This window comes from Calonectris borealis, chromosome 31 (assembly GCF_964195595.1).
Source record: "Calonectris borealis chromosome 31, bCalBor7.hap1.2, whole genome shotgun sequence".
Classification (NCBI taxonomy): domain Eukaryota; kingdom Metazoa; phylum Chordata; class Aves; order Procellariiformes; family Procellariidae; genus Calonectris; species Calonectris borealis.
Genome location: NC_134342.1, coordinates 1,730,419 through 1,746,357, shown reverse-complemented (window position 1 = coordinate 1,746,357; position 15,939 = coordinate 1,730,419). Strand labels below are relative to the sequence as shown.

Below are 15,939 nucleotides of genomic sequence, written 5' to 3'. Positions count from 1 at the left end.
CCTGGCACCCCTCCATGTCCCATTACCCACCCTGGCACCCCCCTGGCACCCATGCCCCCACCCGTGGCAGCACCCACCGGTGAAGCCGGGCTGGCAGAGGCAGCGGTAGGCATTGGCACCCTGCACGCATGCCAGGGTGCCGGGCGGGTGGCACGGCCGGCTGTGGCACTCGTTGAGGTCCCCCTCGCAGCGGGCACCCGTGTAGCCGGGGGGGCAGGCGCAGCCGTACCCCCCCACCCCGTCCAGGCAGGTCCCGTTGTGGAGGCACTTGGGTGCCCGGGTGCCAGGCGGGGGCGGGGCACAGTCGTCCTCGTTGATCTCGCAGAGGACGCCTGCGGGGACGGGGACGTCACGGTGGGGGGGGGACATGGGGACCTTGATGGGTGCCACCATGGGGTGGGGTCCCTGATGGGTGCCACCATGGGGTGGGGACGTGGGGACCTTGATGGCTGGCACCATGGGGTGGGGGTACTGATGGGTGCCACCATGGGGTGGGGACCCTGATGGGTGCCACCATGGGGTGGGGACATGGGGACCCTGATGGCTGGCACCATGCGGTGGGGCTACTGATGGGTGCCACCATGGGGTGGGGACAAGGGGACCTTGATGGGTGCCACCATGGGGTGGGGACCCTGATGGGTGCCACCATGGGGTGGGGACAAGGGGACCTTGATGGGTGCCACCATGGGGTGGGGACAAGGAGAACTTGACGGGTGCCACCATGGGGTCAGGACGTGGGGACCCTGATGGGTGCCACCATGGGGTGGAGACCCTGATGGGTGCCACCATGGGGTGGGGACAAGGAGAACTTGACGGGTGCCACCATGGGTCAGGACGTGGGGACCCTGATGGGTGCCACCATGGGGTGGGGACATGGGGACCTTGATGGGTGCCACCATGGGGTGGGGACCCTGATGGGTGCCACCATGGGGTGGGGACGTGGGGACCTTGATGGGTGCCACCATGGGGTGGGGACAAGGAGAACTTGACGGGTGCCACCATGGGGTCAGGACGTGGGGACCCTGATGGGTGCCACCATGGGGTGGGGACCCTGATGGGTGCCACCATGGGGTGGGGACATGGGGACCCTGATGGGTGCCACCATGGGGTGGGGACAAGGGGACCTTGATGGGTGCCACCATGGGGTGGGGACCCTGATGGGTGCCACCATGGGGTGGGGACAAGGAGAACTTGATGGATGCCACCATGGGGTGGGGACATGGGGACCTTGATGGGTGCCACCATGGGGTGGGGACAAGGAGAACTTGACGGGTGCCACCATGGGTCAGGACATGGGGACCCTGATGGGTGCCACCATGGGGTGGAGACCTTGATGGGTGCCACCATGGGGTGGGGACATGGGGACCTTGATGGGTGCCACCATGGGGTGGGGACCCTGATGGGTGCCACCATGGGGTGGGGACAAGGGGAACTTGATGGGTGCCACCATGGGGTGGGGACATGGGGACCCTGATGGCTGGCACCATGCGGTGGGGCTACTGATGGGTGCCACCATGGGGTGGGGACAAGGGGACCTTGATGGGTGCCACCATGGGGTGGGGACCCTGATGGGTGCCACCATGGGGTGGGGACAAGTGGAACTTGATGGGTGCCACCATGGGGTGGGGACAAGGAGAACTTGACGGGTGCCACCATGGGGTCAGGACGTGGGGACCCTGATGGGTGCCACCATGGGGTGGAGACCCTGATGGGTGCCACCATGGGGTGGGGACAAGGAGAACTTGACGGGTGCCACCATGGGTCAGGACGTGGGGACCCTGATGGGTGCCACCATGGGGTGGAGACCCTGATGGGTGCCACCATGGGGTGGGGACATGGGGACCTTGATGGGTGCCACCATGGGGTGGGGACCCTGATGGGTGCCACCATGGGGTGGGGACGTGGGGACCTTGATGGGTGCCACCATGGGGTGGGGACAAGGAGAACTTGACGGGTGCCACCATGGGGTCAGGACGTGGGGACCCTGATGGGTGCCACCATGGGGTGGGGACCCTGATGGGTGCCACCATGGGGTGGGGACATGGGGACCTTAATGGCTGGCACCCTGAGGTGGGGTGTGGGTACCCTCATGGGTGGCGCCATGGGATGGAGACATGGGGACCTTGATGGGTGCCACCATGGGATGGTGATGTGGGGTCCCTGCTTGGTGCCACCCTGGGGTGGGGATGTGGGGACCTTGATGGCTGGCACCCTGGGTTGGGGACGTGGGGACCCTGATGGGTGCCACCACGGGATGGGACATGGGGACCCTGGTCGCTGCCACCATGGGCATGGGAACATGGGGTGCCATCCTGCTGGGCACCTAGACCTGGGGACATGGGGACACGGGGACATGGGGTCCCTTTCCACCAGCACCCAAGGACACGGGGACATGGGGGTCCCTTCCCAACAGCACCCAAGAACATGGGGACATGGGGGTCCCTTCCCACCAGCACCCAAGAACATGGGGACATGGGGGTCCCTTCCCACCAGCACCCAAGGACATGGGGACACGGGGACATGGGGGGGTCCCTTCCCACCAACACCCAAGGACACGGGGACATGGGGGTCCCTTCCCACCAGCACCCAAGGACATGGGGACATGGGGGTCCCTTCCCACCAGCACCCAAGGACACGGGGACATGGGGGTCCCTTCCCACCAGCACCCAAGGACACGGGGACATGAGGGTCCCTTCCCACCAGCACCCAAGGACATGGGGACACGGGGACATGAGGGTCCCTTCCCAACAGCACCCAAGAACATGGGGACATGGGGACACAGGGACATGGGGGTCCCTTCCCAACAGCACCCAAGAACATGGGGACATGGGGACACAGGGACATGGGGGTCCCTTCCCACCAGCACCCAAGGACATTGGGACATAGGGGTCCTTTCCCACCAATACCCAAGGACACGGGAACAGGGGACCCCTTCCCACCACCCAGACATAGGGCCATGGGACCAGGGCCACCCGCGGGTCCCCGAGCACCCACCCAGGGTGCCGGGGGGGCAGGAGCAGAGGTAACGTCCCACGAGGTCGATGCAGGTGCCCCCGTTCTGGCAGGGCTGCGACTGGCACTCGTCCACCTCCAGCTGGCACTCCTGGCCCACGTAGCCCGGCGGGCACTGCGGGGACAGCACCCATGGGTGCCCCGTCACCTCCGGACCACCACCCCAATTTCAGGGGTATGGTAAGGTGGGTGGCGGTCACCCAAGGGCACCCCGAAAGGGTCAGCTGAGTCTTAAATGCTGCAGTTGGGTAGGGAGAGCACCCCATGGGTGACCTGGGGTGGAGGCACCCATCAACCAAGGGGCACCCATGCTAGGGTGATGCCACTCTTGGTGGTAGGAGGGAGATGGGCAGTGACCCCAACATGAGGAGGTGCCCAGGCACCCCAAAAACCTCAGCTGAGCCCCAAATGCAGTGGTTGGGTCAGGAGAGCACCCATGGGTGACCTGGGGTGGAGGCACCCATCAGCCAAGGGGCACCCATGCTAGGGTGATGCCACTCTTGGTGGTAGGAGGGAGATGGGCACCCCGGGGTGACCCCAACATGAGGAGGTGCCCAGGCACCCCAAAAACCTCAGCTGAGCCCCAAATGCAGTGGCTGGGTCAGGAGAGCACCCATGGGTGCTGCAGGGTGGAGGCACCCATCAGCCAAGGGGCACCCATGCTAGGGTGATGCCACTCTTGGTGGTAGGAGGGAGATGGGCACCCCGGGGTGACCCCAACATGGGGAGGTGCCCAGGCACCCCAAAAACCTCAGCTGAGCCCCAAATGCAGTGGTTGGGTCAGGAGAGCACCCATGGGTGCTGCAGGGTGGAGGCACCCATCAGCCAAGGGGCACCCATGCTAGGGTGATGCCACTCTTGGTGGTAGGAGGGAGATGGGCACCCCGGGGTGACCCCAACATGGGGAGGTGCCCAGGCACCCCAAAAACCTCAGCTGAGCCCCAAATGCAGTGGTTGGGTCAGGAGAGCACCCATGGGTGCTGCAGGGTGGAGGCACCCATCAGCCAAGGGGCACCCATGCTAGGGTGATGCCACTCTTGGTGGTAGGAGGGAGATGGGCACCCCGGGGTGACCCCAACATGAGGAGGTGCCCAGGCACCCCAAAAACCTCAGCTGAGCCCCAAATGCAGTGGTTGGGTCAGGAGAGCACCCATGGGTGCTGCAGGGTGGAGGCACCCATCAACCAAGGGGCACCCATGCTAGGGTGATGCCACTCTTGGTGGTAGGAGGGAGATGGGCACCCCGGGGTGACCCCAACATGGGGAGGTGCCCAGGCACCCCAAAAACCTCAGCTGAGCCCCAAATGCAGTGGTTGGGTCAGGAGAGCACCCATGGGTGCTGCAGGGTGGAGGCACCCATCACCCAACAGACACCCACGCTAGGGTGATTCCACCCTCGGTGGCAGAGGGAGATGAGCACCCAGAGGTGTCCCCAACCTGGGGGAGGGTGGCTGCAGGGTCCTTGCACCTATGGGTGTCCATGCACCCAACTCATGGGGAACTGGGGAGGGCGGGTGCAGGGTGCTCAAACCAGTGGGTGCTGGTGCACCCAGCTCATGGGGAACTGGGGAGGGCCGGGTGCTCAAACCAGTGGGTGCTGGTGCACCCAGATATGGGGAACTGGGGAGGCTGGGTGCAGGGTCCTTGCACCTATGGGTGTCCATGCACCCAACTCATGGGGAACTGGGGAGGGTGGGTGCAGGGTGCTCAAACCAGTGGGTGCTGGTGCACCCAGCTCATGGGGAACTGGGGAGGGTGGGTGCAGGGTGCTCAAACCAGTGGATGCTGGTGCACCCAACTCATGGGGAACTGGGGAGGGCCGGGTGCTCAAACCAGTGGGTGCTGGTGCACCCAGATATGGGGAACTGGGGAGGCTGGGTGCAGGGTCCTTGCACCTATGGGTGTCCATGCACCCAACTCATGGGGAACTGGGGAGGGTGGGTGCAGGGTGCTCAAACCAGTGGGTGCTGGTGCACCCAGCTCATGTGGAACTGGGGAGGGTGGGTGCAGGGTGCTTGCACCTATGGGTGCTGGTGCACCCAACTCATGGGGAACTGGGGAGGGCCAGGTGCTCAAACCAGTGGGTGCTGGTGCACCCAGATATGGGGAACTGGGGAGGCTGGGTGCAGGGTCCTTGCACCTATGGGTGTCCATGCACCCAACTCATGGGGAACTGGGGAGGGTGGGTGCAGGGTGCTCAAACCAGTGGGTGCTGGTGCACCCAGCTCATGGGGAACTGGGGAGGGTGGGTGCAGGGTGCTCAAACCAGTGGATGCTGGTGCACCCAACTCATGGGGAACTGGGGAGGGCCGGGTGCTCAAACCAGTGGGTGCTGGTGCACCCAGATATGGGGAACTGGGGAGGCTGGGTGCAGGGTCCTTGCACCTATGGGTGTCCATGCACCCAACTCATGGGGAACTGGGGAGGGTGGGTGCAGGGTGCTCAAACCAGTGGGTGCTGGTGCACCCAGCTCATGTGGAACTGGGGAGGGTGGGTGCAGGGTGCTTGCACCTATGGGTGCTGGTGCACCCAACTCATGGGGAACTGGGGAGGGCCAGGTGCTCAAACCAGTGGGTGCTGGTGCACCCAGCTCATGGGGAACTGGGGAGGCTGGGTGCAGGGTCCTTGCACCTATGGGTGCCCAGCTTATGGGGAACCAGGGTGAGTGGGTGCAGGGTCCTATGGGTGCTGCTGCACCCCAGCACCCAGTTCCCAGGGAAGCAGAGCGGGTGGCCACGCCGTGCCCATCCCATTGACCCCACCCCCACCCCCCCAATCCCCCCCCACCCAAAACCTAAGCCCCCCCCCCCCACTTACTCAAGCAGCACCCAGCACCCATAGGCCCACCCACTCACCTCGCACTCGTAGCCCCCCCCGTAGCTGCGGCAGGCAGCGCCGTGCAGGCAGGGGTTGGGCAGGCAGCGGTCGCGGGGGGTCTGGCAGTAGGTGCCAGCGTAACCCTCCTGGCACAGGCAGCGGTGCCCACCCCCGGCAGCACCCACGCAGCGGCCCCGCCCGTGGCACAACTGGGAGAGGGGGACACCTGGGGGGGGGGGGAACACACACAGGGAGGGGGAAACTGAGGCAGGAGATGGGGGGGGGACCCATCAACCCTGCTGGTATGGGGAGGGGAGGCAGGCGGCTGGGGTTGTTAACTTCTCCCAGTCTTCCCAGTAAGGGCAAACTGGGAGGGGACTCAGGTGGCTGGGCTCCCAGGCTTCCCAGTAAGCCCAAACTGGGAGGGGACCCAGGCTCCTTAGCCCCATCCCAGTCCTCCCAGTCCCCCAAACCGGGAGGGGACCCAGGCTCCTTAGCCCCCTCCCAGTCCTCCCAGTCCCCCAAACTGGGAGGGAACCCAGGCTCCTTAGCCCCATCCCAGTCCTCCCAGTCCTCCCAGTCCCCCAAACGGGGATGGGACCCACGCGTCCAGTCCTCCCAGTCCTCCCAGTCCTCCCAGTCCCCCAAACCGGGAGGGGACCCAGGCTCCTTAGCCCCCTCCCAGTCCTCCCAGTCCCCCAAACCGGGAGGGGACCCAGGCTCCTTAGCCCCCTCCCAGTCCTCCCAGTCCCCCAGACTGGGAGGGGACCCAGGCTCCTTAGCCCCCTCCCAGTCCTCCCAGTCCCCCAAACCGGGAGGGGACCCAGGCTCCTTAGCCCCATCCCAGTCCTCCCAGTCCCCCAAACCGGGAGGAGACCCAGGCTCCTTAGCCCCCTCCCAGTCCTCCCAGTTCCCCAAACTGGGAGGGGACCCACACGTCCAGTCCTCCCAGTCCCCCAAACTGGGACAGGACCCAGGCTCCTTAGCCCCATCCCAGTCCTCCCAGTCCCCCAAACTGGGAGGGAACCCAGGTCCATAGCCCTCTCCCAGTCCCCCAAATCGGGAGGGTACCCAGGCTCCCTAGCCCCCTCCCAGTCCTCCCAGTTCCCCAAACTGGGAGGGGACCCACGCGTCCAGTCCTCCCAGTCCCCCCAGTGCCCCCAGTCCCCCGCTGACCTCTGCGGGCGGCGGCGGTGGCGCAGGTGACGTTGGGGACGTCGCAGGCGCTGCCCGTCCAGGGGGCGGGGCAGAGGCAGGTGACGGCCCCGCCCGACTGCCGGCACCCACCCCCGTGCTGGCACGGCCCCGCCCGGCAGAGGTCCAGCAGGGTCTGGGGAGAGGGGTCAGGGCGGGGTCAGGGCGGGGTCAGGGCGGGGTCGGGGTGGGGTCAGGGCGGGGTCAGGGCGGGGTCAGGGCGGGGTCGGGGTGGGGTCAGGGCGGGGTCAGGGCGGGGTCAGGGCGGGGTCGGGGTGGGGTCAGGGCGGGGTCAGGGCGGGGTCAGGGCGGGGTCAGGGCGGGGTCGGGTGGGGTCAGGGCGGGGTCAGGGCGGGGTCAGGGCGGGGTCGGGGTGGGGTCGGGGTGGGGTCAGGGCGGGGTCAGGGTGGGGGCAGGGTGGGGGTGAGGGTGGGGTGAGGGTGGGGTCAGGGCGGGGTCGGGGTGGGGGTAAGGGTGGGGGCGGGGTGGGGGTGAGGGTGGGGTGAGGGTGGGGTCGGGGTGGGGTCGGGGTGGGGTCAGGGCGGGGGCAGGGCGGGGGCAGGGCGGGGTGAGGGTGGGGTCAGGGCGGGGTCGGGGCGGGGTCGGGGCGGGGTCGGGGTGGGGTCGGGGCGGGGTCAGGGTGGGGGCAGGGTGGGGGTGAGGGTGGGGTGAGGGTGGGGTCAGGGCGGGGTCGGGGTGGGGGTAAGGGTGGGGGCGGGGTGGGGGTGAGGGTGGGGTGAGGGTGGGGTCGGGGTGGGGTCGGGGTGGGGTCAGGGCGGGGGCAGGATGGGGGTGAGGGTGGGGTGAGGGTGGGGTCGGGGCGGGGTCGGGGCGGGGTTGGGGTGGGGGTAAGGGTGGGGGCGGGGTGGGGGTGAGGGTGGGGTGAGGGTGGGGTCAGGGTGGGGTCGGGGTGGGGGTGAGGGTGGGGTGAGGGTAGGGTCAGGGTGGGGTCGGGGTGGGGGTGAGGGTGGGGTCAGGGTGGGGTCGGGGTGGGGGTGAGGGTGGGGTGAGGGTAGGGTCGGGGTGGGGTGGGGGTCAGGGTGGGGTCAGGGTGGGGTCGGGGTGGGGTGAGGGTGGGGGTGAGAGTGGGGGTTGGGGTGGGGTCAGGGTGGGGTCGGGGTAGGGTCAGGGTGGGGGCCAGGGTGGGGGTGAGGATGGGGGTTGGGGTGGGGTTCAGGGTGGGGTCAGGGTGGGGTCGGGATGGGGTCGGGGTGGGGGTGAGGGTGGGGGTTGGAGTGGGGTCGGGGTGGGGTCAGGGTGGGGTCGGGGTGGGGTCGGGGTGGGGTCGGGGTGGCGGTGAGGGTGGGGTCGGGGTGAGGTCAGGGTGGGGTCGGGGTGGGGTCGGGGTGGCGGTGAGGGTGGGGTCGGGGTGAGGTCAGGGTGGGGTCAGGGTGTGGTTGGGGTAGGGTTGGGGTGGGTTTCAGGGTGGGGTCAGGGTGGGGGTGATGGTGGGGCTCAGGGTGGGGGTCGGGGTGGAGGTGGCAGTGAGGGTGAGGGCAGGGGTCAGGTGGGGGTCGGGGGGAGCACCCAAGGGGCTACCAGGGTGGCATCGGGGTGAGGGGGGCTCAGGAACAGGGTTTGGGGTGGGAATGGGGTGCCCAAGGTGGTGGGTGCTGGGGCACCCAGGTTTTTTTGGGGGTCCTGGGGCACCCAGGTTTTTTTGGGGAGGGTGGGCATGGCGAGCGGGAAAAAGGGGGGTCAGGGTGGGGGAGCACCCAAGGGGGCACCTTTGGGTGGCACTGGGGTGGGGTGGGGGGTCCCCAAGGCAGTGGATGCTGGCCACCCAGAGCACCCAATTTTTTGGGGGTGGGGAGGGGGGGGCGGGCTGCTTGGGGTGCCCAATCTGGTAGGTGCCCGCTCCCAGGGGGGGCGGGCGCCCGCCCCCCGCCCCCCTGGGTGCCCCCGCTGACCTGGCACTGGGTGCCGGTGTACGCCGGCGGGCAGAGGCAGCGGTAGGTGTCCCCGGCGGCGACGCAGGTGCCACCCTGCAGGCAGGGCTGTCCCCGGCACCCATCCGGCGGGTGCTGGCAGTGGGCGCCCGTGAAGCCGGGGCGGCAGCGGCACGTGTAGGAGGCGACGCCGTCCACGCAGGTCCCCCCGTTGAAGCAGGAGCTGTTGGGTGGGGTGGGGGCGACGCGGCTCAGCACCCATGGGTGCCCCCCCCCAGCACCCATGGGTGTTGGTGGGTTGGGCTGGAGAAGGGAGCTATGGGGTGTCCAAGGACACCCATGGGTGCTGGTAGCTTTGGGTGCACTTGGGGACATTCTATGGGAAGGAGGAAGCTTGGGGACATCTGGGGACACCCATGGGTGTTGGTGAGTTGGGCTGGAGAGGGGAGTTATGGGGTGTCTGGGGACACCCATGGGTGCTGGTAGCTTTGGGTGCACTTGGGGACGTTCTATGGACAGAGGGAGGCTTGGGGACATCTGGGGACACCCATGGGTGTTGGTGGGTCGGGCTGGAGAAGGGAGTTATGGGGTGTGTGGGGACACCCATGGGTGCTGGTAGCTTTGGGTGCACTTGGGGACATTCTATGGACAGAGGGAGGCTTGGGGACAGCTGGGGACACCCATGGGTGTTGGTGGGTTGGGCTGGAGAGGGGAGTTATGGGGTGTCTGGGGACACCCATGGGTGCTGGTAGCTTTGGGTGCACTTGGGGACGTTGTATGGACAGGAGGAGGCTTGGGGACATCTGGGGACACCCATGGGTGCTGGTGGGTTGGGTTGGAGAGGGGAGTTATGGGGTGTGTGGGGTACACCCATGGGTGCTGGTAGCTTTGGGTGCACTTGGGGACGTTCTATGGACAGGAGGAGGCTTGGGGACATCTGGGGACCCATGGGTGTTGGTGGGTCGGGCTGGAGAGGGGAGTTATGGGGTGTCTGGGGACACCCATGGGTGCTGGTAGCTTTGGGTGCACTTGGGGACATTCTATGGACAGGAGGAGACTTGGGGACAGCTGGGGACACCCATGGGTGCTGGTGGGTTGGGCTGGAGAGGGGAGTTATGGGGTGTCCAAGGACACCCATGGGTGCTGGTAGCTTTGGGTGCACGTAGGGACATTCTATGGACAGGAGGAAGCTTGGGGACATCTGGGGACACCCATGGGTGCTGGTGAGTTGGGCTGGAGAGGGGAATTATGGGGTGTCTGGGGGACACCCATGGGTGCTGGTAGCTTTGGGTGCACTTGGGAACATTCTATGGACAGGAGGAGGCTTGGGGACAGCTGGGGACACCCATGGGTGCTGGAGGGTTGGGTTGGAGAGAGGAGTTATGGGGTGTGTGGGGGACACCCATGGGTGCTGGTAGCTTTGGGTGCACTTGGGGACGTTCTATGGACAGGAGGAGGCTTGGGGACATCTGGGGACACCCATGGGTGCTGGTGGGTTGGGCTGGAGAGGGGAATTATGGGGTGTCTGGGGACACCCATGGGTGCTGGTAGCTTTGGGTGCACTTGGGGACATTCTATGGACAGGAGGAGGCTTGGGGACATCTGGGGACACCCATGGGTGCTGGTGGGTTGGGCTGGAGAGGGGAATTATGGGGTGTCTGGGGACACCCATGGGTGCTGGTAGCTTTGGGTGCACTTGGGGACATTCTATGGACAGAGGGAGGCTTGGGGACATCTGGGGACACCCATGGGTGCTGGTGGGTTGGGCTGGAGAGGGGAGTTATGGGGTGTCCAAGGACACCCATGGGTGCTGGTAGCTTTGGGTGCACTTGGGGACGTTGTATGGACAGGAGGAGGCTTGGGGACAGCTGGGGACACCCATGGGTGCTGGAGGGTTGGGTTGGAGAGGGGAGTTATGGGGTGTGTGGGGGACACCCATGGGTGCTGGTAGCTTTGGGTGCACTTGGGGACGTTGTATGGACAGGAGGAGGCTTGGGGACTTCTGGGGACACCCATGGGTGCTGGTGGGTTGGGTTGGAGAGGGGAGTTATGGGGTGTCTAAGGACACCCATGGGTGCTGGTAGCTTTGGGTGCACTTGGGGACATTGCAGGGGCATGGGGAGTCTTGGGGCCACCCAAGGCCACCTGGGAGCACCCAAGGGTGCTGATACCTCCAGATGTAGATGGGGACGTTGCAGGGGTGTGGGGAGACCCAAGAACACCCAAGGCCACCTGGGACCACCCAAGGGTGCAGATGGGGACATTGCAGGGGCGTAGGGAGACCCAGGGCCACCTCAGGTCACCCAAGGGTGCTGATACCTTCACATGCAGATGGGGACATCGCATGGACACGGGGCCACCTGGGGCCACCAAGGACCACCCAAGGGTGCAGATACCTCTGGGTGCAGATGGGGACATTGCAGGGGCGTACGGAGACCCAAGGCCACCTCAGGTCACCCAAGGGTGCTGAGACCTTCACATGCAGATGGGGACATCGCATGGACACGGAGCCACCTGGGGCCACCTGGGGCCACCCAGGGCCATCCAAGGGTGCTGATACCTCTGGGTGCAGATGGGGACATTGCAGGGGCGTAGGGAGACCCAGGGCCACCTTGGGTCACCCAAGGGTGTTGATACCTCCAGGTGCAGGTGGGCACATCACACGGGCACGGGGTGGCCCGGGGCCACCTGGGATCACCAAGGACCACCCAAGGGTGCTGATACCTCTGGGTGCAGATGGGGACATTGCAAGGGCGTAGGGAGACCCAAGGCCACCTCAGGTCACCCAAGGGTGCTGAGACCTTCACATGCAGATGGGGACATCGCATGGACACGGGGGAACCCGGGGCCACCTGGGGCCACCTGGGGCCACCAAGGACCACCCAAGGGTGCTGATACCTCTGGGTGCAGATGAGGACATTGCAGGGGCACAGGGAGACCCAGGGCCACCTCAGGTCACCCAAGGGTGCTGAGACCTTCACATGCAGATGGGGACATCGCATGGACACGGGGGAACCCGGGGCCACCTGGGGCCACCTGGGGCCACCAAGGACCACCCAAGGGTGCTGATACCTCTGGGTGCAGATGAGGACATTGCAGGGGCACAGGGAGACCCAGGGCCACCTCAGGTCACCCAAGGGTGCTGATACCTTCACATGCAGATGGGGACATCGCATGGACACGGAGCCACCTGGGGCCACCTGGGGCCACCCAGGGCCACCCAAGGGTGCAGATACCTCTGGGTGCAGATGGGGACATTGCAGGGGCGCAGGGAGACCCAGAGCCACCTCAGGTCACCCAAGGGTGCTGAGACCTTCACATGCAGATGGGGACATCGCATGGACACGGGGCCACCCGGGGCCACCTGGGGCCACCAAGGACCACCCAAGGGTGCAGATACCTCTGGGTGCAGATGGGGACATTGCAGGGGCGTAGGGAGACCCAGGGCCACCTCAGGTCACCCAAGGGTGCTGATACCTTCACATGCAGATGGGGACATCGCATGGACACGGGGGAACCCAGGGCCACCTGCGGCCACCAAGGACCACCCAAGGGTGCAGATACCTCTGGGTGCAGATGGGGACATTGCATGCACACAGGGAGACCCAGGGCCACCTCAGGTCTCCCAAGGGTGCTGAGACCTTCACATGCAGATGGGGACATCGCATGGACACGGGGCCACCTGGGGCCACCTGGGGCCACCTGGGGCCACCAAGGACCACCCAAGGGTGCTGATACCTCTGGGTGCAGATGAAGACATTGCAGGGGCACAGGGAGACCCAGGGCCACCTCAGGTCACCCAAGGGTGCTGAGACCTTCACATGCAGATGGGGACATCGCATGGACACGGAGCCACCTGGGGCCACCTGGGGCCACCCAGGGCCACCCAAGGGTGCAGATACCTCTGGGTGCAGATGGGGACATTGCAGGGGCGTAGGGAGACCCAGGGCCACCTCAGGTCACCCAAGGGTGCTGATACCTTCACATGCAGATGGGGACATCGCATGGACACGGGGGAACCCAGGGCCACCTGCGGCCACCAAGGACCACCCAAGGGTGCTGATACCTCTGGGTGCAGATGAGGACATTGCATGGGCACAGGGAGACCCAGGGCCACCTCAGGTCACCCAAGGGTGCTGAGACCTTCACATGCAGATGGGGACATCGCATGGACACGGGGGAACCCGGGGCCACCTGCGGCCACCAAGGACCACCCAAGGGTGCAGATACCTCTGGGTGCAGATGGGGACATTGCAGGGGCGTACGGAGACCCAAGGCCACCTCAGGTCACCCAAGGGTGCTGAGACCTTCACATGCAGATGGGGACATCGCATGGACACGGGGCCACCTGGGGCCACCTGGGGCCACCTGGGGCCACCAAGGACCACCCAAGGGTGCTGATACCTCTGGGTGCAGATGAAGACATTGCAGGGGCACAGGGAGACCCAGGGCCACCTCAGGTCACCCAAGGGTGCTGAGACCTTCACATGCAGATGGGGACATCGCATGGACACGGGGGAACCCGGGGCCACCTGGGGCCACCTGGGGCCACCAAGGACCACCCAAGGGTGCTGATACCTCTGGGTGCAGATGGGGACATTGCAGGGGCGTAGGGAGACCCAGGGCCACCTCAGGTCACCCAAGGGTGCTGATACCTTCACATGCAGATGGGGACATCGCATGGACACGGGGGAACCCAGGGCCACCTGCGGCCACCAAGGACCACCCAAGGGTGCAGATACCTCTGGGTGCAGATGGGGACATTGCATGCACACAGGGAGACCCAGGGCCACCTCAGGTCACCCAAGGGTGCTGAGACCTTCACATGCAGATGGGGACATCGCAAGGACACGGGGGAACCCGGGGCCACCTGGGGCCACCCGGGGCCACCCCAGGGCCACCCATGGGTACCTGTCGGTGCAGTCGGGGACGTTGTGCTGGCAGTGGGGGCCGGTCCAGCCGGGGGGGCAGGCGCAGGTGAAGCTGTTGACGTAGTCGGTGCAGGTGCCACCGTTGCGGCAGGGTCGGCTCCTGCACTCGTCCTCCTCGGTGTCACAACGGGGACCCCCGAAACCGGGGGGACAGGAGCAGGAGAAGGTCCCCACCCCATCCCGGCAGGTGCCCCCGTTCAGGCAGGGCTCTGGGGGGGGGGGGGGGGGAGGGGACACACACAGAGGGGTGACGGGGTGCCCCATGGCACCCTGAATTGGCACCTCCCCGCTGTCCACAGTGTCCCCAAGCCCCCCAATGTCCTCGTGTCCCCCCCAGGTCCCCAAAGCCCCCCAGTGTCCCTGTCCCCCCCCGGTGTTTCCAGGCCACCCCCAGTGTCCCCCAGTGTCCCTTGGTCCCCCCAGTGTCCCCAGAACCCCCCCAGTGTCCCTGGTGTTTCCAGGGCCCCCCCAGTGTCCCTTGGTCCCCCAGTGTCCCCAGAACCCCCCCAGTGTCCCTGTCCCCCCCCCGGTGTTTCCAGGCCACCCCCAGTGTCCCCCAGTGTCCCTTGGTCCCCCCAGTGTCCCCAGAACCCCCCCAGTGTCCCTGTCCCCCCCCTGGTGTTTCCAGGCCACCCCCAGTGTCCCTTGGTCCCCCCAGTGTCCCCAGAACCCCCCCAGTGTCCCTGTCCCCCCCTGGTGTTTCCAGGGCCCCCCCAGTGTCCCCCAGTGTCCCTTGGTCCCCCCAGTGTCCCCAGAACCCCCCCAGTGTCCCTGTCCCCCCGTGTCCAGGTGTCCCCCCTATGTCCTTCTCCTCCCAGTCCTCCCAGTGTCCCCAGTCCTCCATGTCCCAGTGTCCCCAGAGCTCCCCAGCATCCCTGTCCCCCTCCCCCCAGTGTCCCCCGTCCCCCCAGTGTCTCCACTCCCCTCATGTCCCAGTGTCCCCCAGTGTCTCTGACCCCCGTGTCCCAGTGTCCCCAGAGTCCCCCAGCATCCTTGTCTCCGCATCATTTCCCAGTGTCCCCAGTCCCTCCAGTGTCCCCCAGTGTCCTCAGTACTCCCAGTCCCCCACCAGTGTCACCAGAGCCCTCCAACATCCCTGTCCCTGCCAAGTCCCAGTGTCCCCAGTCCCTCCAGTGTCCCCCAGTGTCCCCAGAGCCCCCCAGCACTCCTGTCCCCCTCCATGTCCCAGTGTCCCAGTCCCCCCAGTGTCCCCCAGTGTCCTCGGTCCCCCAGCACCCCTGTCCCCCTCCATGTCCCAGTGTCCCCAGTCCCCCAGTGTCCCCCAGTGTCCCCAGTCCCCCCGCACTCCTGTCCCCATCCATGTCCCAGTGTCTCCAGTCCCCCCAGTCCCCCGTCAGTGTCCCCAGTCCCCCAGCACCCCTGTCCCCCTCCATGTCCCAGTCCCCCCAGTCCCTCCAGTCCCCCCCAGTGTCTCCAGTCCCCCCGCACCCCTGTCCCCATCCATGTCCCAGTCCCCCCAGTCCCTCCAGTCCCCCCCAGTGTCCCCAGTCCCCCAGCACCCCTGTCCCCCTCCATGTCCCAGTGTCCCCAGTCCCCCCAGTGTCCCCCAGTGTCCCCAGAGCCCCCCAGCACTCCTGTCCCCCTCCATGTCCCAGTGTCCCAGTCCCCCCAGTGTCCCCCAGTGTCCTCGGTCCCCCCGCACCCCTGTCCCCATCCATGTCCCAGTGTCTCCAGTCCCCCCAGTCCCCCCCCAGTGTCCCCAGTCCCCCAGCACCCCTGTCCCCCTCCATGTCCCAGTCCCCCCAGTCCCCCCAGTGTCCCCCAGTGTCCCCAGTCCCCCAGCACCCCTGTCCCCATCCATGTCCCAGTGTCTCCAGTCCTCCCAGTGTCCCCCAGTGTCCCCAGTCCCCCAGCACCCCTGTCCCCCTCCATGTCCCAGTCCCCCCAGTCCCCCGCCAGTGTCCCCAGAGCCCCCCAGCACCCCTGTCCCCCTCCATGACCCAGTCCCCCCCCAGTGTCCCCAGTCCCCCAGCACCCCTGTCCCCCTCCATGTCCCAGTCCCCCCAGTCCCCCCAGTCCCCCCCAGTGTCCCCAGTCCCCCAGCACCCCTGTCCCCATCCATGTCCCAGTGTCTCC

The 15,939-nt window shown here is 66.7% G+C and overlaps 1 protein-coding gene across 1 annotated transcript in view; it reads right to left on the bottom strand.

The window, feature by feature from the left end:
• Positions 1-15,939, bottom strand: part of NOTCH3 (notch receptor 3) — a 61,656-nt gene that overhangs the window by 18,523 nt on the left and 27,194 nt on the right. The window contains exons 15-20 of the mRNA XM_075134089.1: positions 13,823-14,051; positions 8,933-9,134; positions 7,005-7,158; positions 5,867-6,054; positions 2,995-3,127; positions 78-332 (exon numbers count right to left, since the gene is read on the bottom strand). Of these exons, the coding sequence (XP_074990190.1) occupies positions 78-332; positions 2,995-3,127; positions 5,867-6,054; positions 7,005-7,158; positions 8,933-9,134; positions 13,823-14,051 (1,161 nt within the window). The remainder of the gene's footprint in view (positions 1-77; positions 333-2,994; positions 3,128-5,866; positions 6,055-7,004; positions 7,159-8,932; positions 9,135-13,822; positions 14,052-15,939) is intronic.